The sequence below is a fragment of the Monomorium pharaonis genome, chromosome 6 (genome assembly GCF_013373865.1).
Source record: "Monomorium pharaonis isolate MP-MQ-018 chromosome 6, ASM1337386v2, whole genome shotgun sequence".
Classification (NCBI taxonomy): domain Eukaryota; kingdom Metazoa; phylum Arthropoda; class Insecta; order Hymenoptera; family Formicidae; genus Monomorium; species Monomorium pharaonis.
In genome coordinates, this window is record NC_050472.1 from 12146773 (window position 1) to 12170276 (window position 23504).

At 36.7% G+C, this 23504-nt stretch overlaps 1 protein-coding gene across 9 annotated transcripts in view; it reads left to right on the plus strand.

The window, feature by feature from the left end:
* The window catches only part of LOC105840013 (muscle M-line assembly protein unc-89), a 165645-nt gene that overhangs the window by 109171 nt on the left and 32970 nt on the right, over nucleotides 1–23504 (plus strand). For 6 of the 9 annotated variants that reach the window (XM_028192292.2, XM_012686715.2, XM_012686720.2 and 3 more), the window contains 3 exons: nucleotides 9576–10265; nucleotides 22011–22196; nucleotides 22476–22988. The exons of 1 other annotated variant lie outside the window; for it this stretch is intronic. In XM_028192292.2, the coding sequence (XP_028048093.1) occupies nucleotides 9576–10265; nucleotides 22011–22196; nucleotides 22476–22988 (1389 nt within the window). Of the gene's footprint in view, nucleotides 1–9575; nucleotides 10266–12987; nucleotides 13164–18766; nucleotides 21717–22010; nucleotides 22197–22475; nucleotides 22989–23504 lie in introns of those variants that run through there. 2 more of the 9 variants (XM_012686718.3, XM_036288736.1) reach the window with 2 other exon arrangements.

The window sequence follows — 23504 nt, forward strand, 5'->3', positions numbered from 1 at the left end:
AACCCATGTACGTTGTATTAAAAATCTACAAACATATGTGAACTTTACATTGTTTGCAATGTACATGGGTTAGCGCGCATTTTTTGCATGGCTTGTGCTAGACAGAATATGCGCTTGTGGCCAAGAAGCATGAGGATATGACCGCTGCGCATACTTAAGTAAAACATACGTGGCCATTTCGGACGTGGTGTTGTGAGTGTGATGTATTCACACAAAGAATGTCGCAAGCGACAAAGGAGTCAAGTGACACCTCACGCGTGCAACATCGTCCGACCTACATACCGGGCGTCGTACCGGGCAAGGCACCCGGTTGCTTAATAAACGACACCCAAAATCTTCTAATTTTGGGGTGGAATCTGCGTAGCTAACAATTGCTGGCTAAGCAACACATTGACCGAAGGCCAATGATCGCGGAAGTACCTTCCCAGGTTATTTGCCAAAAATCGGTGTATATAAACACCGATGTAAAGATAACGAGTGGGTTCAATCGAATAGCGTACAGCGACGAACGTATGTCGCTCGACATTACATATTTGTCACGGGTTATTCAGTAATGAATTAGTGTAACTCATTTTTAACTAATTGTAAGAGGAAGAATATATATATAGTGTTATTCTACAAACGGTTTTATCTCTCATGGAATCTGACCCAAGGAGTTACGGCAGCGATCCCTAAATACTGTGTCTCTCTTTAATAAGGGGCACAACAGTAGTCATTTCTGAATTGGCCATTTCGGACGTTCCTAAAGATAAAACCCAGAAAACGAATAGATTTCGTTGAGATAAATGCACTTTTATGTTCATTGATAATCCCATGGACAATAAAAGAGATGATGTTGCTGAGACATTTCTGAGACATACCTGATAGGAAAATACGATGAGAAAAAAATCGTCCAGATAGACGACCAAAAGAAAGCTTCTGTTTTTGAGAGTAGACACCACCGGATTCAGAATCTTGGTGAAAATGTACGGAAATGACACAAGACCAAAGAGAAGAACCCTGAATTGAAACAGCTAGTTCTGAAAACAAAACGTAGAAATTTTCTGTTTTCATGGGCAACAGCCACCAGAAAGTATGCATCCTATAAATCAATGGTAGCTAGAAAGTCATGGGGTGATAGAAGACGTATAATTGTTTTCCAATCCTTTAACTTAAAATGTGGAGCCATAATAAATTCATTGAGACATTTTAAGTTTAAAATAAACCTCCAGCCACCCGATGATTTTTTGATGACAAAAAAAGAGGGAAATAATTCATCTTTGTAATCGGCAACTCTTTCAATAACTCCAATGTTGCAGAGGGAGCGTCCCAGATGGGCACAGTAATAAACGGACACAGCTAGCTGAGTGAAACGGACACAGACCAAATGCGCACAGACCAAATGCGCACGGATTAAATGCGCACGGACCAAATGCGCACAGACCAAACGGACACAGTAACCAACAGACTTACCACATGGGTTGCGATTTTTCGGGCACTTCTACCGACGGGGTGCGGGAGGGGAGGCGAAGTCCCCCTTGCACCCCCCGTGTGTGCGTGCGTGCGTGCGTGCGTGCAAAGCATTCTCTGCACCACATGGATTTGCGACTGTACGCATTTGGTCCGTGCTCATTTGGTCCGTGCACATTTGGTCTGTGCGCATTTGGTCTGTGTCCGTTTCACTCAGCCTGCTGTGTCCGTTTATTATTGTGCGCATTTGGGACTCATTCGTTGCAGAGCCTGATAATTTTGCGGAGACAGATTTGCTCTTCTGAATTAGATAGATGAACTGAGGACTCAGATATCTGGATGGGTGAAATCTAAAGATAACCGCTGATGGCATGCAGGATTATTTGATTTGAAGTAATTTTTCTCCATTTAGGAAGAATATGAATATGCCGCAATATATACCTGTGAATCATTCTCCTCAATCGTGACCTGGAATAATCTGGCGACCAGTGTCTGCTGTTCAAAACCCTTGACTTCCTAGTTATCTTCGATCTCATTCTAAGGGCAGAGGCGCGGGAGTTTCCCGAAGTGGAGTGGGCTATCTGGGTTGGTTGTATAATCGGCTGTTGAATTTTTTGTGACAAAGTTGACTTCACAATCTGTCTAGATGATTTTTCTATTGAGAAAGCCTGTTTAATTTCTTCTCCAAACAAAGATTCAAACAAAAAATTATCCGCTGGGTTGGTATCTGCAGTAGTTTTAGCCAAGAAATTAAACTCCAATTTAATTTGAGCTCTCCTAGACAGAGTAAAGCGATAAAAAAAATCTGTTAAAGTCCTAAATCTCTTTATTAACCTTGGCGATTGCTAGGTGAACTTCCGGGCTTAGGGAGTGTTGCATATCCGGACTCAAGAAGTCTGAGATAGCACTTCTTAAAACGTAAAAAGCCATACTTGTCTGGTCCTGATTTAGGTAGCTGAAGTCGTCTCTCTTAACTATGGAGTTATTTTTTAGGACTGACCTACATTCGACAGTCTGGAAGCTTTAAGGAAAACGATTCTTTCGGACGGAGAGAATTTTTTAATCCTTTGAGCCACAAATTATTCTTGCTCACCAATTTCGATAAAACTCTCCAGAATTTTTTTGGGTTGTTGATTACAAATTTAATGTCAGATTTCTAAGATTTAAAATGGCGTATCCAAAATGACGGATGTAAAATTAAAACTTAACTCAAATTCTGTGAAACTTAGTATCCAAGGATTTTTCTGAGCGCTGATTACGAATTTGTTGTCAGATTTTCAAAATTCAAAATGGCGGATTCAATATGACAAAACTCCTAGATACTAAGTTTTACGGAAATTAGTGAAATTTTTAATTTTGTTGTAGCCCTTATTAGGTCACAGGTATTTGGGATCGTCTGTCGGTACTCCTCGGATCAGGTCTAGTAAGAGATTGTAGCCGTTGGTTGAGTAACAATGTAGATATAATATATTTTCTCTCTTGATTACATTGATTCGTTATAACACGTATACTATAACCCGTGACAAGTATAAATGGACGAGCGACATACGTTCGTCGCTATGGCACGCAAGTAAGCCCGCTCATTGTCTGTACCTCGGTGTTTATATACACTGTTTTTGGGCGTATGACCGGGGAAGGTACTTCCGCGGTTACTGGCCTTTGGACAGTGTACTTGCTTAGCCAGCAAGTGCTGGCTACGCAGATTCCACCCCAAAATCAGATGATTTTGGGTGTTATTGCTTGAGCAACCGAGTGCATTTCCTGGTGCGACGCCCGGTATGTAGGCCGGGCGATATCCGCGCGCGAGGCGTCATTTGACACCTTCTATCACTTGCAACATGTTGTATGTGAGTGTGATGCACTCACAACAATTTTAAGCTCGCCATATTGGATTCATCATTTCGAATTTTGGAATTCTGATAATGGATTCGTAATCAGCATTTCAAACAACCCTTAGATACTAAGTTTTATGGCAATTGGTTGAATTTTAAATATTGTGTTCGCCATATTGCATCCGCCATTTTCAAAAAATTGACAACGGATTCATAGTCAGCACCTCAAGTGCAAGTTACATATAAAGGTAACTCGCACTTGAGGTACTGATTACAAAGTACGCACATAGTTATCACTACACAGTATCCATCCGGACGCGATGTCGCATAATCATATATATTTATAATTCTAAGAATATACATATATATGATTGTACATAGGCAATATTTTTATTTTTTCATACTTAACTTTTTGTGAGAGAAACAATGCAAAAAATATTTTTTTAATTAGTTTTTGTCTTTTTAGTATGATAAATATTTTTTTAACATTAACAGAAATTTAAAAAAGAAATTAGTATAAATATACATGAACATATTTCGTATATAATTATATAGAGGGATAGGAAAGCTACTTTTTAAAAATTATACTTTTATTTATTATTGAGTTACCGTTACTCGTTACTGATTGTGAGTCTCGAAAAAACTAATTACTGTTACTTAAAAAGTAACGGTTAGATTCTTTCGTTACTCTTTTAATGCTAAAGCAAGATTAAATAAAAAAAATTGTAAAATATTTTTTTAAATATTAACAAAAGCAAAATTTAAAGGAACAAAATTTTGAAACGCTCAAAATGTAAATAAAAAGTTTTGCTTAAAGGAGAAAAAAAAGGAGAATCGATCTTGGTCCCCAAATGTATAAATAAGAGAAATATATTGTTTTATGTAGATTTTAATCTCCTGAATACAATAAAATTATTTAATTATTCTATTAAATTAAATTATAGTAAAGCTTAGAGAATATCTTGAAAATTAAGCAAGAATATAGTAGATTTATAAAAATTTAGATAATGTATGTAAAAATTAACCAATTTGGAGAGTACAACATAAAAAGTAGATTTTTCAATTAATCAGAATATAAAAATAAGTAAAAGAAGATCAAAATATAAGAAAAACTCCCCCATAATTTAATAATTTTTTAATAAAATACAAAAAATTAAAAAATATAAAATATATAAAATAAAAAAAACAGTATTAATATCTCATTGCATCCTCATTGTTTCGAATTTTGACAAAAAATGAGACTAAAAGGTTAATGAAAAATTAAATTATTTTAGTTTTTTTAGCATAATAATAAGAAAATGTAATAAGCAGTTAAGCCCGTTTAATTGTTTTGTCGAGTAGCATTGTAAAATAAAATTTTATATATAATATAATTAATCATACAGAAACAGTCTCTTTATTCTTCTCTTTAACTCTTTTCACTAAATAAATCTTCGCACTCAGTTGCTCACATTACTGTAATCGTGCTCGCAAGCAACTTTGCCGCCGTCCTTGTCGCAGCCCTGCGTACCCAGATAACGGGGCGATCGTGACTTCGCGAATTTTGCTGAATGAAAAGAATTGGACGCCAGGTACGATAGAGCGTACCACTCTCTCGCGTAATGAGCGGGAATTATCTCCTGAACGGCAAAACAAAAGGCGAAAAATTATGAGCGACAGGGGCGTCGATTTCTTTGATAGCCGATCACTCAGCCCTAAACTTGGTAGAGAGGGAAATTCGGTACAGGCTGATGTAATCGGGAAGGCGAGAGAACTATTGAATTACACAATTATTTAAACAATAAAAAAGAGTAACAATTATATTTGCAAACTTGTGTAATTACAGTCGTTTTGTGGCTTCAAGTGCATGATCGAGCGACGATTATAATCCGTGCACGACGAGTCAATACTTGCTGGATTTAAATTCTATTCGGATAGGGAACAATCATCTTAGGCGCGACACAATGTACATACGCGGAAATTCTTCAGCTAGTTTTAAGCCTTTCTAAACGCAAGTCAATCGTCGTCGAACTCCCAGTGTGAGAACGGTTGTCAAGGACAGCTGAGACGTACAGTGCTTTAGGATACGCGCAACACGTTATGAATTTGTGCTCTCCCGTAAACGATCAGCTTATTTGTGAGGAACGTTCGCAATACTTAATTCTCGCTTGCAAGAAACGCGGCTATTAGCCGTGAACAATTATTTGGATGAAATTACAAACGGAAGTATTCTAGATTTGGCGACACAGAACAACAAGAGTGACTCGATTGCAATACAGACTCGCCCGCAACATAAACGCGAACAAAGAGAACGAACCGGATTTATATGTGCAGGCGTGATTGGGCGAGGCGGCGGAATTACTAGAACCTTGAGATTTTCGTGGCTTTAAATTAAGCGTGGCTAAAATTAAGCGAAAGAAAGGCAATACCAAACTCGCGGTCGTTCCGGGACTGGCCCGATCGCGAAATCGGAGACTTTACAATAACTTTGTGACGCTTGTCTCACCAATATTGTCCCCGGCTTGTCTTCTCGGGATTCAGGATGTCGGCTCCTGCATTCTCTTACAAAGGTAGCTCTCGGCAACTCGGAATCAGGCACTTACAACGACTTTCACAGCCAGAGTGAAGATTGATCGTCGATCTCGCGGGAGCCACCGTGGCCTCCGGCAAGCCGTCCTTTTCACAGTCCATAGTTCAACGGGAAATACCCCTTCAGCCTCTGCGGTTTTTACCGGGATTTTCATGGAGTCCGCTCGGATGCCGTTCTGTCTTGGTGTTATTGGAAAGCGTCTCCTCGGAGCTTGCAATTATAATTTCGCAACAACATCGACATTTTTTCAACGGGCAGTAAATTTAAAGCAAAGTAAAGGGCGGCATGACCTGCGTGCCCGCGGTCTCAAGGGAGTTCCGGCTATCTCTCAGTGGTAGCTCGTTCTCCTTCGCCGTTCCATTTCTCTTCCGGACGTCTTCCGGTGGGACAAGGCGTCAGAATAATACAATTTAGATAGCTTTCGGTCATCTATCTCCGCTGCACTCTCAGAATAAGATTTGAAACAACGCAAATTAAACGAGACACGGAACAATACACGGCACACGGGACGACACGTGGACAAAACAAAATGCGCCACGCTTCTGCGTTTACTCCCGAGCGGAAAGACACAGGACTCGCGCAATGAAAATGCGTTAGAATCGTTGCGGCCCTTGTCACGGACGATAGCCCGCAGTTGTCACGTCACAACACACATTAAATATATCTCATACTTATTTTTCTTCTTCTCAAAAAAAACTCAAACGGATGTATTTTGTGACTTCATACCTGATCCAAATTTTTTACAAATATATATCACGTACTTGCTTAATTTTAGAAGTGTTCTCTAAGCCACAAATTTTGTAATAATTTTATCATATTTAGGTTAATAGTTAATGAAGATTGAATTATAATAATTACGATAGTTGTAAAATAAAATTCAAAATATAAAAGTAATAATGAAAGTAATTATTAAATTCGTTACCGTTGCTAAAAAAAATGTAATTTACGTTACTGTTACAGTTACAGAAAAAGAAAAATAATGTCATAACCAGTCCATTATTAAAAAAAAGTAATTGTAAAAATAATGGTGTTACAAGTAACGCAAAATTTCTCAATCCTATTTATATATATTTATATATTCTTATATATTATTTATATTTTTTTATATAAATATTTTTTACCGGATATCTTGTTGCGCGTTTGCATTTTGCGCTAGGCCGAGCAAATTCAAATATCTTTATAAATTAATAACTTATTAATTATAAAATTTGCAAAATAGTTAAGTATTTTTTTATTTGGTTTAGTCCGTTCTATCTCTATGCAAGTGTCGAGTCAAAAAGTTTCAGACCCCCTGTATGAACAATGTTAAAAGAACCGTTGATTTTATCTCAAGCGGAAAATTTGAATTTTTACCTTTTTTCTGTAAATTTTGACCTGAATACGATTCTGCTATTAATTTTTGGGCGAAGTAAAAAGAACGTTATGTTTTTTTAGACTAATGGATGATATTTTTTCCTTGTCATAAGGGCAGCCGCAATAGGACCTTTTATAAAAACGGTAATTTATTGAAGGGAGGTGAATAACAAGGAGAAAAAGATAAAGTTTGCAAGAAAAATTTGTAGAGCACGAGCATCAACTTAAAGCATGGACTGCGCCATCCCTATATTATTCATATGCGCAACTAAATTTTAAAAAAAGAGTGAGAGCAATGGCCGGCCGCCAATTAGCTCTGTCTTTGTTTTTTCATGACTAGGAAAAGACAGAATTGACCGACAATTCATGCTGTCTTTCTTCCACAGTTAGACTCATTTTCGATTCGCATTGCGCAGTCCATGCTTTATGTCGATGGCGCAAGGATGTACTGATCGACAGGAATGGTATCCCTTGCCGAACTTCACACAGCTTTCGGCGTAGTCGGAATTTTGCATCCTTACTTAGCAAGGAAAGTTTGGCAAGGGGCATCATTTGTGCCGATATCTGTACATACAATGTGGATCATCTACAGAAGACGTCAATAATGCCTTCCTATATGAAATAAGTCACACTCGGGGCCAGTAATGACTAAGCGCATCACGTCAAGCTATTTGTGCATCATGACTGTTGGTTATATTCTTGTTGTTATCCTTTTGGAGCAACAGTCATGATGCATGAATAGTTTAATGTGATGCGCTTAGTTATTACTGGCCCCGAATGTGGCTTATTTTATATAGGAAGGCATTATTGATGCTTTCTGTACATTGTGTCTTGAATGAGCATGCGAGTGTGAGACTCGAGTTTAGGATGTTTTACCTACCCAAGTAGCAAGGTGACATCAAATATTGTTTTAATGACGCCTTATTGACGTTGCAAAACGTCATTAAAACAGTCTTTAAGACTATATTTGACGTCAGTTTGCTACTTGGGTAGTGACAGTTCGCTTAAAAATGTTTTGCTTAGGACTATTTTGCCAGGTAGACGTTTCGCCAAGTTATAATGATTCTGTAGATAACTCATCCCTCGATATTATTTTCGTGCCAAAGGATAAACCACCCCCAACTTTCCTCCAAGTAAAAAAATGGTCTTTTACTTGTTTTCCTGGCAAAACATCACACTGGCGAAATGTCCTTCTTGCAAAATAGACTTAAGCAAAACTTCTTAAACGAACTGTCACTAGGTGAAACGTCCTAGACCCAAGCCTCACACTCACATACACATCCAATATACGATGTACACAATCCACGTTGTACAGATATTGGCAGGAATGGTGTCCCTTGTCAAACTTCACTTTCTTTCCTTGTTAAGGCTGCAGTATTCCGACAACACCGATAGTTGTGTGACGTTTGGCAAGGGACATCATTCCTGTTAATCATATATATATACTTCCTCGCGCTCTACAAATTTCTTTTGTAAACTTCACTTTCCTCTTTCTACTATCTATTTACTTTAATTATCGTTTTTATAAAAATTAATAGTAGAATCGTATTTAGTAGATCAAAATCAATAGAAAACCAGTAGAAATTTAGGTTTCTCGCTTGAGTTAAAATCAACGGTTTGTTAATTGTTCTTTAAAAATCCTTGAAAATATTATGTAGCAGTTTATTAATTTTTTTACAATAAAATGATACTGACACATGCGAATTTCTAAACTTTAATTATAGAAAATCTGACAAGTTTTACATGCGAGAAAAACATCATTTACAATTTGTAGCAGTTTTACAATTATTGTATTTAGTGACAAATCTTGCTCGATTTCCGGCAATAATCTGCTATCAAATTTTGTTGTACAAATTCTACTCGATTTCTACTGTTAATCTATCCAGAAATTATGTCAATAAGCTTTGCGCAATCTCTGACAATAACCTGTTGTCACATTAAGATAGATTTTATTACTGTTTTTGTTAATAATTTGCCAACAACATTAGCCATAACAGATTTGGTATTAAATTTATGGTCTTCTAAGTAACAATATTTGTAGCAGACATTTAGAAATATCTGATCTATCAGATCAGATGGCGAACGGGAGAATTTGATATTTTTAAATATTTTTTAATTTTAATCTTGTTATATACGGTTTCATTATTGTAAGATGAAAGAAAAATTTGAGATATTTGTGAGAGTAACATTTAAAACATATCAAGATAGAAAAATTTGATTGAAATTATTTGAAACTCATCAAATTTTGATTCGTACTTTAATAAGATCTACTCGACGTAAAACTGATCGTTATTATTCTATTTTTTTAAATATTTTTTTTCTCGAGTTGTCAGAAAGGATTTGAAGATCACATAAATAAATTTTTAATGTAGGAAAACCGATGGAGCCAAGCTCGCCTCATAAGCAACATACAATAACACCAACAAAACCAAAAACTGTTCTCTTACCTGGTTCTCCGCCAGAAATCGCTTATGCACCACCTCAATCGCCACAACAATTTTACAAAGCACATACAAGCATGCCATTTACCAACGCAATGGGCACAGAGATGAAAAAAACAGTGAAAATGGACGAATCAACGGAAAATGCAAGAAGGATTGTTACTGTTAAACAAACAAGCCGCGTTATTAAGTTTGGTGACATCAATGCTACATCTGCCCAGAAACAGCAAAGGACTAATTGCTATGTGCCTAAACCAAAAAAATTTGTGCAAGGACAATTTCGGGAATCAGATTATGAAAGCGATTCAAGTAGAATTCGATCAAAATGGGCTCCAGCAGATAGTGACACAGAAGAACCATATTACCGAAGAGTTCAACCACCTAAAGAAAGAAGTCCAAGATCTTTAAGTGCACCGGTTAGATCGACACACATTGCATCCCCAATGGAGTTTGACACCGGTCCTCCGACAATGTCGCAAATTTGCAGAGAAGATACAAATAAAAAGATGCAAAAATATCAGCAGCATACAACTTCTGAAAAGATCGATAACACTTTACAGCCTGGTACACCGCCTGAATACGGATTCATCTCAAGAAGCAATGTTAAAAAAGCAGCAAGTCGTAAGAACAATTTCAATACTACACAATATTCCCACAATATATCTATGAGATCTCAATTTACATCTTTCGTTTCTTTAGTTTTTTGTGACACCTTGTATAGCCAATAAAATAAAAAATAACTTACAGATTATATAAAAATAGGAAGAATAAGAAATTAATAATCAACCAAATAAAGAGCAAATAGTCGATAAAGATATAAATGATAATTGTAACTTACAATAATCTGTAAATTATTCACTATTTTATTGGCTACACAAGGTGTTACAAAAAATTGGAAAAACAAAAGGTGCGAGTAGATTAAGGGGATGCTGGAGTCGTCTGTTTTACCGATTGAACGTTATTATTTTTAATTAGGCCTATTTTTTTACTGATTTCATAGAATTAAAAATCCTTCTCCAGAATTAAAGTATAGACAATAACAAATAGTGCCTACCTATAATATTACGTAAAAAACAAAAAAAGTTAGAAAATTATATTTTTGTGCAGTCGCTTCGTACCTTTCATCTGTAACACATAAGTTTTAAAGACTCTGTACGTACAAATAACTAGTACGCACTAATTTTATTACATGAAAAAATAATAAAATGCTTGCAGAAATGAGCTAGAAGCTTTGGTGTAAGAAAAAAGCCTCAGAGAAAATTTCGTATATATGTGTGAGTGAAGAATCGGTCCGAGGCGGTCCGAGGATAGAAACAGAGCACTAGTTTAATTCACAGATTAATATTAATATATATACTTTAATTCTAGAAAAGAATTTCTAAATCTATAAAAGAAATATATACGAAATCTCACTAATGATGTACACGAATGACTCTACATTATCGACCTCGATCAAGTTTGAGAGGCTAGCATCCCCTTAAGTCAAATCGAGAAGAGAAATCATATACTATAAAATTTTGTAAAATTTGTAACAGTTATTAAGTAATTTAAATATCTGAGCAAATAAGCGCGACGGCGAGTGTTAGGGCCTAAGCACGATGCCAGGAAACAGGTAATAGGAATAGAAATAATGAAAGAGAGAAAGAGAGAAAGGATCTTCTTCTCTCTTTTTTTCTTTCTTTATTTCCTGTTCTTATTGCCTGCTGCCTGGCATTGTGTTTAAACCTTTAGTCTACCGAAAGAGATAGTGTTAACGAGCGACGAAGAGCACGCGCCACACGCGGCAAGAAAGGCACGGTAAGCGACGAGCTGACGAGCGCGCAGCAAGCGGTAAGGGGCGAGCGACAAAGGGTAAGCCGGATAGTGATTTCCTCGGAAAATCTAATCTACTCTTATTGTTTAATGCAAAAATTGTTCGAAGTGTCTCTCGAACTGCTTCTCGAACACAGAGTTTCGTACAATATTATAGGTTGCACGCGGTGCACTATGTCCGGCGTAATAGTATTGAAAGCCGCAACAATAGATTCACGTACTTTGTTTTCTCTATTATTACGCCGATGCTCGATTAGACTTTCATCATTTGCTGACACTACTTCCTTCCAGACTAACGCTCGCCGTAGCCGTTTATTTGCTCAGACATTTTAATTAATTACTTAATAACTATTACAAATTTTATAAAATACTACATGATTTTTCTTTTCAAATTAACCTACCTACACAATTTATTTTTTAATAGATTTTTTTGTGGCATCCTGTATGCTCACATAACAAAATACTACTAATATGTCAATAGTAAGGCAGAAAATTCAATCTATCTGTAGAGCAAATTTCTATTTTCTTTAAGCTTAGTTTCCTCGATATTTTCTTAAAATTTTTCATATAATTTTTTAGAATTTGCATATAATAGCAAGATTCTCATCGAGACATTCTTTCAACAGGGCTTTGGCCGTTCTGCATTTGACTTCTGTTTCCTTCTTCAGCACCTTAGCTGGTTTCGGAGCCAGCTTCTGATCCTCCTCTTGCCTAAAGAGAAGGAGACTCTAATAGAGCCAGCTCCGGTCCCAGCAACTTTATTCCTGTCACCTCCTTGGCAAGCAAATCAGCCGTTTTGTTGCTCTTGATCCTCGAATGCTTGGGGACCTACACTAGGTCAATGTCGTTGTTCTTCGCCAGCTGGTCCAATACGCACTTACAGTCCCAGATCAGTCGCAAGTTGACTCTTGGACTCTCCAGTGTCTTAAACATTGCTTGTCTGTCCAAACATATTTTGATGCGCCTTCTTATCCTATTGGATTTTAATAGATTCTGGACACATTTTATGATTGCTACCACTTCCGCTTGAAAAACCGTAGCATATTCTCGAAACGAAACGATTGTCCTTGTCCTATCGCATTGGCAGTAAAAACCGGCTCTGGAACCAATTTGGAGCCATTTGTAAACCAGACGTCCCAATCCCGGGGATGGGCTTTTTGGATCCGTGCCACTCTTTCCGGCAAAGCTTATTTTGTACATCCTCTCGAAGGCACAAATCATTGGTCTGTCTTGTCCCATTGCAAAAATGGAATCTGACAGTATATTTCCGGGAAGTTTCGTATGCAAGGCTTCTACCTTCCACCCCGATTCACACCTCAGGTGATATGCCGCAGCAGCGACCAAGCAGCACTCCCATTGCCGGCGTGGTCCGCATGACTCCCAGAGCCCCTCTTAAAAATAGAGTCCTAACATGCTCTAGTATTACCTTGGCGGTTTTCTTTAGCACTCTCGGCCACCACACGATAGACGTGTATAGCAGCCTAGGTCTAAGTATCGCTGTGTTGATTCAATATACTACTTTTGGTTTCAGACCCCACGTCTAACTGAATATATCTTTCTGCACCTCCAGAGATAAGAACACATGCTTTTATAGTAGTCCTCAAGATGTTCCCTCCATGTTAGTTTCTTATCCAGAAACACTTCTAGATATTTAATCAACCCGGCTGGGACTAGTCTTGTCCCTCCAAGGACCGGCTCTTCTATCGGCCTTACCTTGTACCTGTGAGTAAATACTATGAATCAGTCTTCAGTAGGTTCACCGATAAACCGGTTTTGCAGCATTCCACAGTCACTCTCAAGGGTCTCTGCATGAGTTCCAAGAGTGTCTCTAAAAAGTTACGATGTAAAAATGTACGGTGTATATTATTTTGTGTCCATTTGCAACGTGTCCAGCTGCACTGTGTCCAATTGTACTGTGTCCAAGTGAAGGCCACTCGTGAGTTTCTCCTTTCTACTTCCTTTCTACCCCTCTTCTTCTTTTTAATTCCACAGCGTTTCCTCTTGAAAAGACCCGGCCCCTTCACCGATCCGTCCTTTGCAGTTTCGATGCCTCCCATGTCTCTAAAGGGCCGTTCAGCGCTCGATCCCGCCCCTACTACCCCTCTGGAGTCCTCAGATGAAGCCTCTATCGGAGTATCTTCTGTGAGTTTTAGACTTTTTATAGCCTTCAATGGAAACTTCCATGGAACCTTTCACGAGTAGCTGGGAAAGAGGTGATTCGCCTACACAGAGTCACACGCGGAGTGAGCCCCAAATGCGCACAGTAATAAACGGACACAGCAGGCTAAGTGAAACGGACACAATAATAAACGGACACAGTCTGTCACAAAAGGGACACTGTGGTGGCAATAAGACACAGTAACAAACGGACACAGTGTCAATCAGACGGAAATAAAATGCATAATTTTATAAGCATGTAGTATTTATTAAATGTAATAAAATAAACGGGTGGCACTCACTTGGACACGGTTCAAATGGACACAGTGCATTTGAACACGGTGCTTTTGGACACGATATCTTGCGCACGGTTCAAAATGACCACGGTGCATTTGCACACTGTGCATTTGGACACAAAAGATATTTAATTAAAAATGTACACCAGTTATATGCACACGTAAAATTTGACCACCGGATATTTGCACACGAAAAAATAACCACCGTTTACTTGGACACGTAAAAGTTGCACACCATTCATTTGCACACCGCTCACTTGCACACCATTTACTTGCACACCGTTCACTTGCCCACCACTCATTTGCACGTCAAAAAATGCGCACCGATTATTTGCACACGGAAAGATGCACACCAATCATTTGCATACGGAAAAATGCGCACTGATCATTTGCACACGGAAAGATGCGCACTGATCATTTGCACACGGAAAGATGCGCACTGATCATTTGCACACGGAAAGATGCACACTGATTATTTGCACACGGAAAGATACACACCGATCATATGCACACCGTTCATTTGGACACGGTGCTTTTGGACACCGTTTATTTGCACACCGCTCAGTTGCACACCGTTCAATTGCACACCATTTAAATCGCAAACCCATGTGGTGCAGTGAATGCTTTACACACACACACACGCGCGCGCGCGCGCGTGAAGAGGGGGTGCAAGGGAGGCTTTCGGCTCCCCTCCCACATCCAAGTCGCTAATTCATGTACACTTTGCAAACGCAGCCATAATGTATAAATATTTAATATGCATTTGATTGAACGTTGTGCAATTGAATGGTGTGCAACTGAGCGGTGTGCAAATAAACGGTGTCCAAAAGCACCGTGTCCAAATGAACGGTGTGCAAATGATCGGTGTGCATCTTTTGGTGTGCAAATGATCAGTGCGCATCTTTTCGTGTGCAAATAATCAGTGTGCATCTTTTCGTGTGCAAATAATCAGTGCGCATCTTTCCGTGTGCAAATAATCAATGCGTATCTTTCCGTGTGCAAATGATCGGTACGCATCTTTCCGTGTGCAAATGATCGCATTTCTTGGTGTGCAAATGAGTAGTGGACAAGTAAATGGTGTGCAAGTGAATGGTGTGCAAGTGAGCGGTGTGCAAATGAATGATGTGCAACTTTTACGTGTCCAAGTGAACGGTGGGCATTTTTTCGTGTGCAAATATCCGGTGGTCAAATTTTACGTGTGCATATAACTGGTGTACATTTTTAATAAAATTTCTTTTGTGTCCAAATGCACAGTGTGCAAATGCACCGTGGCCATTTGAACCGTGCAAAAGATATTGTGTTCAAAAGCACCGTGTCCAAATGCTCCGTGTTCATTTGAACCGTGCAAGTGCACCGCTCCCAGGTAAACAAGTCAATATGTCGAGCTAATACCAATTTTCACAATATAATACAATTTATTAAATCAAAAATATATCATTATAAACGCTATTAAAAACAACTATGTTAAAATTGTTATACAAATTTTGAAACGTTTCGACTATACATAGTCCTCTTTAGTCGTGCAAATTAGAAATCTGATTTCTGCTTCTGACCGAACATTACAGTCGTTTTTAACGCTTTGTAGAAACTGTTGGCTTTTTTGCTTGTGTTAATATTGTCTGAAATTAATATATGTAGTTTATAGTTTTTTTACAATACGCATATCAATTTATATTGTTCATAAGTTACACGTTTTCCATCGGTTTTGATCTTTTACATTTCTCGACAATATTTTTTACCATAATTTTGGACTGCTTTTGATTGTATTATTTATTTGTTCACGCTTTAATTATTATGACACATTTTTATAGACGATATGCATTGTTTTTATGGATATTTAATCGGCATCATTTTCTAAATGATTAATTATATTTTCATTTGCGTTATTTTACTGATGGTAAATTTCATAAATATTGGTAATTTGGTACGACTGAAGAGGACTATGTATAGTCGAAACGTTTCAAAATTTGTTTAACAATTTTAACACAGTTTTTAATAGCCTTTGTAATAATATATTTTTGATTTAATAAATTATATTATATTGTGAAAATTAGTATTAGCTCGATATTGAACTGTTTATGTTATTATTTTCCCTTAGCATTAACAAGCTCTTTATATTTCGTTTATTTTCTGTTTATTAAATGTAGTCGAATATAAACAGGGGGGGAGAGTGTGGGTGGACCTCGCTACGCGTAAAAAGTCGCAAACCCATGTGGTACAGTACAAAACGTGGACACTTCTTCGCTGTGGCTACACATACACACGCGCGCAGAGGGGTTGAGGGGGGGGGGGGGGGGGCTTCGGCCACCTCCCGTATCCGCTTCATCGGAAGGAGTGCCCTGGAAAATCGCAAACCCATGTGTTAAGTCCGTTTGTTACTGTATCCGTTTGTTACTGTGTCCAATTGCCACCATGGTGTGTCCGTTTCGTACTGTGTCTGTTTGTTGCTGTGTCAGTTTTGCACTTTGTCCGTTTGTTACTGTATTCGTTTCACTCAACCTGCTGTGTCCGTTTATTACTGTGCGCATCTGGGACGCTCCCTGTATGCGTGGATCATGCTAAATACTTTGAGGTTTTTCCCCAGAGACATCGTTCAAGACATTGTTCTCCCAGTGCCATGCAGCCCTCGCCATAGCTCCCAGATTGGCCTGAGGCAATGGTTTTCGCTGGGCAGAGTTTTATGCTTGACGAAGCTGGTTATAGCCGTTACTATTTGGGCGGTCCGCCCTAGCACGCGAGAGCTTAAGCCCAAGTCAGGGTTTCCCACCTATGCGTAGTGATCCTCAAGGGAGTGATTGGACAACGCGGGTATCGTTTTCTATTGGTTGGCGGTCATTTTGCTCAAAACCGGAAATAGACAGAGAAAGAGCGAGCGAGTAAGAGAGATAGAAAGAGTGCCAGAAAAGAGTTTGGCTTGGTTAGACAGGTTAAAGTGATTAGACTCGATCGAGTGCGGACTAGTGTGGACATCGGAACCGCAGTTTACTGTACAGAAAAGGAAATATGCCGGGCTATAGTGCAGGTTATTGTACGAACTCGCGTCCAGTAAAGGCTATCAAATAAATACACTACTTCCGCTTTTGATCAAAATGACGACGCTTTGTCTAATCACTCCCTAGAGGATCACTATCTATGCGTTCTTCGATCCGCCACCTGGAGACGCGACCGATAAACTCTCAACTCACAGAATACGAAGTTATTGTGTTGTGTACAATTTCGAATATCGAAATTATGAAAACTGTCCACGAATCCCAGTCGCTTATTAAAAAAATCTATTTTTTTTAGAAAATGAAATAACCATCCGGAAATTCTGATATATTCTAAGGATTTCTCATTCTATAATTTCTAAAAATAATTTAAACAAATTTCATGTTTAAAGTACTTTTGAAGAAAACTTTATAAATTTACAATATAAAAAATTATATGAAAAATACTAAGAAAAATTTTCACTCTAATTTTGCTGTTACAATTTATCACACATAATATAATATAATATAATAACGAGTGAACATTAAGGAACAATACTATGCTTTTAGATTGAGCAAAGACGTCTTAATAAAAAAGATACACATTGGTAAACATTTCGTGTTTCAAAAGAGCAATCTGAAAAATTTTTTTTCATTTTTGATATGAAATTCAATGCATAAGTTGATATTAATACATAAACTTTAATTCTGGAAAAGGATTTTTTAATCTATAAAAGAAATACATACAAAATTTTGTTAATGACGTGCACAAATAACTCTACATTATTATCAACCTCGATCAAGTTGGTGAGCAGTTTAGCATCCCCTTAAAGGTGTATAATTAAAGTCAATAAAAAATTATTATACAAAAAGTAGATGTCAGCTTTAGAAAGTCTACTTCAAGTTGACTTAAAAAAGACAACTTTAAGTGCCGACAAATAATCACCTGTACTGTGTTTTTTATAAACTACTGGATAAAATTAGAGGAACAAAAGTTTGAAATAGTGCCAAGTTCGTAAAAATTGAGCAAAAAATTTGAATTTTTGATCCCAATTTTGTAGCCCAAAATATTGATTTGACCCTTGCGAAGTCTTCCCGTTGTAAGTCCAGTCATTTCGGAGTAGTTTTGAACGCCTCTCAAAGCTACCTAACATAAAGAAATCTAACACAAAGAGAGAATAAAAACAAGATGGCTGGAGTGTAAATAAGGATTTTTTTGGTCTCGAATGCAAGTTGTACCCTGAAACAACTACCGAGTAGTCTGTCGCAACCGCGACTAACTATTTTCGCTGTCCGACGAAAGGCGTGGCTGGTAGAGATTGAAAGGGGTGGGTTTCGTGTGTAGTCAGAGAGGAATACCAGAGACATCTGCAAGTGCGGTTCGGATCATTTCTGAATTTTTCCGAGCCGTTTTCTGCATCAGATTGTTCTGTACCTTCCAAATTGCAACCTTGCAACTTTAGTTTTTGACAGGAAGTTACTTCAAGAGACGTTCGACGCTACTTTGAAACTACTAGACCCATCGCGGGGAGATTTCGCAGGGATCAAGTCAACACTTCGAGATACTTTATATAAAAAATTCAAATTATTTGCTCAACTTTTACGAACTTGGTGCTATTCCAAACTTTTGTTCCTCTAATATTGTCCAGTAGTTTATATTGTGTGTGTGTGAGTGCAAAGTGATTCAGAATAAACCAGGTGTCCTTGTAATGACATATTTCTGAGTCAATTCTGAGACGATTTTTCCTTTACAAAAATTTTATCCAAAGCTTACTTTTGGAATTATTAAATAAAATAGTTACCGAATCACAGGAGGCGTAGAGAATGTAGGCAGAAGCGGCGCAACTCACCATCCAACACGGGTGATTACAAATTCAATGTCTTTTTATAGTGCTTGACGGATGAACAATTTTACTGGGAATGAACAACACTTTACATGTAACAAAGATAAGTTATAAGTTTTTTCTCTCTCGTCACATAATACGCATCGAATTTACTCACGCACTTGATCGAGTAATATATAAATCTATCGATTCATTACATATTCATCACTACTGAGTAAATCATTCCGCGGCTTATTTTTAAGAAAAAATTTAATTAAATTACAGTAATTACATATAATGCAATTACTGTAATCAATCAGAAAATTGTTGTCATTTACAAAATATATCACGTATCAATATTGTTACAAAGAACTCCGCAGTTTTTGTGAGGAAAAATGGGTTTTATAGGAATTGGCTCAAATTTTGGTAAAAGATAGCTAAAGGCACGCTGATTAAAAGTTGTAATTGTCAAGTCAATCATATGAGCCGTTTTCGACGCACCGGTGCATAGTGGGAAAAAAGGCTCATTTTTTGGACAAAAATCTACCGACAGTGCAATTTTCAACCAATTTTAAAATTGTTTGGCTTGTTTTACCCGTTAAAGTTTGCTCTTTGACGTAGTGCTGCGGCATTATCAATATAAAGTTGAAATAGAAAATGGCGGATAAAAATAGAGCGTCGAAAGCGTTAAAATGTTATCATTGCAATGACATATTCCTGAGTCAATTCTGAGACGATTTTTTTACAAAAATTTTATCTAAAGTTCATTTTTTAAATCATTAAATAAAATAGTTACCAAATGTATACACACACACAATATATGTGTATATATGCACGCGCGTGAGGCTTGCATGCGTGTACGTAATATATCAATATACTAAAAAAATACTAGAAGATTCCGTATGATATCATAAATATATATTACAGGATATTCTCAGTACATTCGTAGAAGCAATTTAGAGCTCTGATAGAAACTTGTTTAGCATATCCTCAGTATATCATAGTACGTATATCAAATGTTCCAAGAAGATTAGTCATATACGGTTATGATATTCTTAAAACATTCTCAGAATATACTTGTTCCGTTAGGGTCAGGATATGTTTCTTTATGTATTTTGACTCGTTGAATTCGAATTCGAGATTAGAATTAGTCGTTCATGTCTTAGGTTGCCCCTAATCTTAAATAACGGCTCAAAATACTAAGAATATGGTAGTTTTGTATACATGTGTCTTTAGACTGCATAATAGAAACGTTTCATGATATGTTTCTTTATGTATTTTAACACGCTAAATTCGAGTTCGTGGTCAGAATTAATCAAATTTAAGTTTAATCAATCTTATAAACAGCTTAAACTCTCATAAAATGAGAAATGGGATCTTCTGGGGGGGGGGGGGATCTTAAAAAATCAAAAATTCTTGTAAAACGTACTTTGTTTTCGAAATTGCAAATATTACAAAATCGAGACGACAAGTTACACTTCTAGTCTCGAAAATTGTTATTTCTGTATGATAAATCTAACTGGAATAAATGTCAAAAAGAAGTGAAGTTTCTCATATGCCAATATTTCAAGCTTAACGAAATCAAGTTTCATGAGATTTCCATCCCATTTCCCATGGAATTTTGAGCCGTTTCTATGGTTAATTAAACTTAAATTTGATAAACTAATTTTGACCACAAACTCAAACTCAGCGTGTCAAAATACGTAAAGAAACATATCCTGAATCATTTCTGTTATGTAAGGTAAAAGTACCCAGTTAGTCAGGCCTGTTAAAATCAAATTTCGTAAAAGCTTTATAGCAAAAATTGATTCAATTTTGAGAGTGGTCTTCACTTGGACACTGTACAATTAGACACAATGCAGATGGACACGTTGCAAATGGACACAAAATAATGTATACAGTTCAGATAGACACGGTTTATTTGAACCGTGCCATGTAAAAAATGCGTAAATTTCAAATGTCTGTATATGTATTTTTACGAGCATCTTGTTTTGCGTGAAAAGTCGCAAACCCGCGTGGTGCAGAGAATGCTTTACACGCACGCGCGCCTCCACTCCCCCGCCCACGCGTTTTCAGGTGCAGAAAACACGTACAGAAAACACGTGGATAAAGGAGAAGCTTTGCACCTTTCGGTATTAATAAAATTAACTAATAATACTCGAATTGTGGTAGATGAGTTTTATGAAGTTTTGAACATTTAACGTCGTGTTTTTCAAAAAACTATTATCTTTATGACCAAAATCAATAGAATATAAAATATGTATTTCGATGATCTACAACTTTTATCTGAAGTATTTTGTGAAATTTCTATTATTTACGGAAATAAATGGAAAAACCGTGATTTTTATGGTAGCCATTGAAAATCAAATTTGCGCCAATATTCACTATCATATTCGTAATCAGCGTGCCAAAATACATAAGAATACATAGTTTAAAAAAAATCGGGGCTTCGACCTATACGGGGAAGTTTATCCGTACAAAAAGTCCAAAAAGCCAAAAAGTTGTTGGCAATAAGATACTTTAATATAACATAAATTGCACTTTTTATTTTATCTTATTGTTAATAATAAAAATAAAGAAAAAAAATGTTGCTGGAGGTCGAAACACAGTTTTGGCGTGAGGGAGCCAACCTAGCTCTATAACTTACATTGCGCATAGCGCCCTCTAAAGGCGCCATTCAAGCGAAATATTGCACGCATAAATTCTACTTGACAAGATCTTTCGAATGATATATAACACATATCCATTCGCGATTATCTCTTGGTGCACTTCTCTTGTCAGATTTAGATTCAACCGTTAAAATCCACAGAAATATCTATGTCTGGTATACAGGTCAAATCACTTCTTTTTATTTTGGTGTAGCTGTTATTAATTTACTTAATTTACTCAAAATTACATAAAAATAAAGCTTTTTTTTAATGCGGAGGATTTCGCCCTCGCAGACCCCTCTTAAATTTTTCACTTTCCGCCCTAAACCACTTCCCGCCTCCGTTATTTTCTATGCACTTGTAATAAAAAGTAGAATGTGTTACTCATGTAGGTCAGCTATTTTCACTCATACAAGTGAACGCACTTGCCTTTCGCTTATGCGTCGATTCACTGCACTCGTTAGAAGTAGCCGATTTTCCGCACTTGTAACACAAATATCTATTGTATTTGCAATACTTATAGTCTCTTAACAGGTTTGGAACTATCTAGCTAATTATATAAAAGTTTAGTGGTATTTTTCTTGGTTAATAAATATTTTTTCTTTTCTTCTTTGTTCGAAAGTAAACACTTATTTTATAATACAAACGTCTGAAATCTTTACAGACATTGCGTCACATCACATGAGTGATATGACGAGCAGTTTCAAATCAAAGACCAAAAAGTTTGTAAATGATATCCAATCGGATTTGAGACAGGGTAAACCAATCTTAAAGCATCCTATCGATTCCAAGATAACTGATAGTGATGAGCCAAGAACTTATAGAGAAGAATCGCGAGTGTCCGAACACGGTAATATTAATATTATTAAAAAAAAAAAGTTTTATTTATTATAATTACATGATTTATCTATGCATTAAAAACACATACAACATACTCACATACGCTTGCATGCATTCAATACATATAAGTATAAAGTCTGCTTGCATTCTGCATAAAATATATCGTGTACGTAAATAAATTTATAAATAATATTATTATATTTATTATATATATTATATTGTATTTATATTTTATGTAAATAATTACATTGATGTAATACAAGTGTATTATACTCATTGATACAAACAGGAACAAAACAAATTGATCCGGATACTGGACTCATATATTTCAAGTACGACTTTGGCTATGAATTCGGTATTGTTTTACCTGGCGAGAATAAAAAGACGGTTGAAAGAAGCAAGAAGACAATTCAAGGACAGAGACGTTCTAGCGATATAGAAGTACCTATAATCCACGAATTCACTGAAAAAAAAGCGAATGGTTTTCTAAAGAAGGGCACATCTTTCAATTATCAGAACAAGACAAGTAAATTTGGAAATTTAAAGACTGTCAAGTGGGAACCAACATCGGAAAGCGAATTTTCTGAAGTTGAAGACATGAAGAATCTCAACATAAAGCAATTAAATAAGCGAGATACAGAAAGCTCGATGGCACCTCCAAGTATTATTATACCTAGTTCTGTATCACCATCACGATGGGATCACACAACACTTAGCCCACTTTCTCTTAGTCCAAGCTTGCCAAGCCTTTCTCCAAGACAAAGTAGCGCTACTGGACCACCTAGCAATGTGGATTCCGCAGGTATATACCTGATGTCGAGGACGCCTATATCAATTTTTTTCTTACAGCACTTTTTAACTTGCTTTGGTTTAATTATTATTTACATAATAATAATAATGTAACATTGTTAAATAATAACACTATATTGTTAAATAATAACACTATATTGTTAAATAATTTTCTTGTAATTATTATTGAATAACTACAGTTTTTATTATATAACTTGCATTAAAATTGCACTCGTGCTTTATTGATATTAGGAAAATGGTACGCAACCTAGCACTTTGTGATAATCCATGAACACTTGATTATTGATATTAGGATTTTTGTTGAAAATTCTATTTTCCTCTCCCTCTCTATATGTGTGTATGTATATATACGTGTGTGTGTATATATATATATATACACACACACGTTTTATATATATATATATATATATGTATCCATGTAATAGAGAGAAACGGGGAAGGAAAAAAGTATATGGACGTTCGACATTAATCAGAACGTCTGTCTGCCCAAAATGTAATGTAACACAAA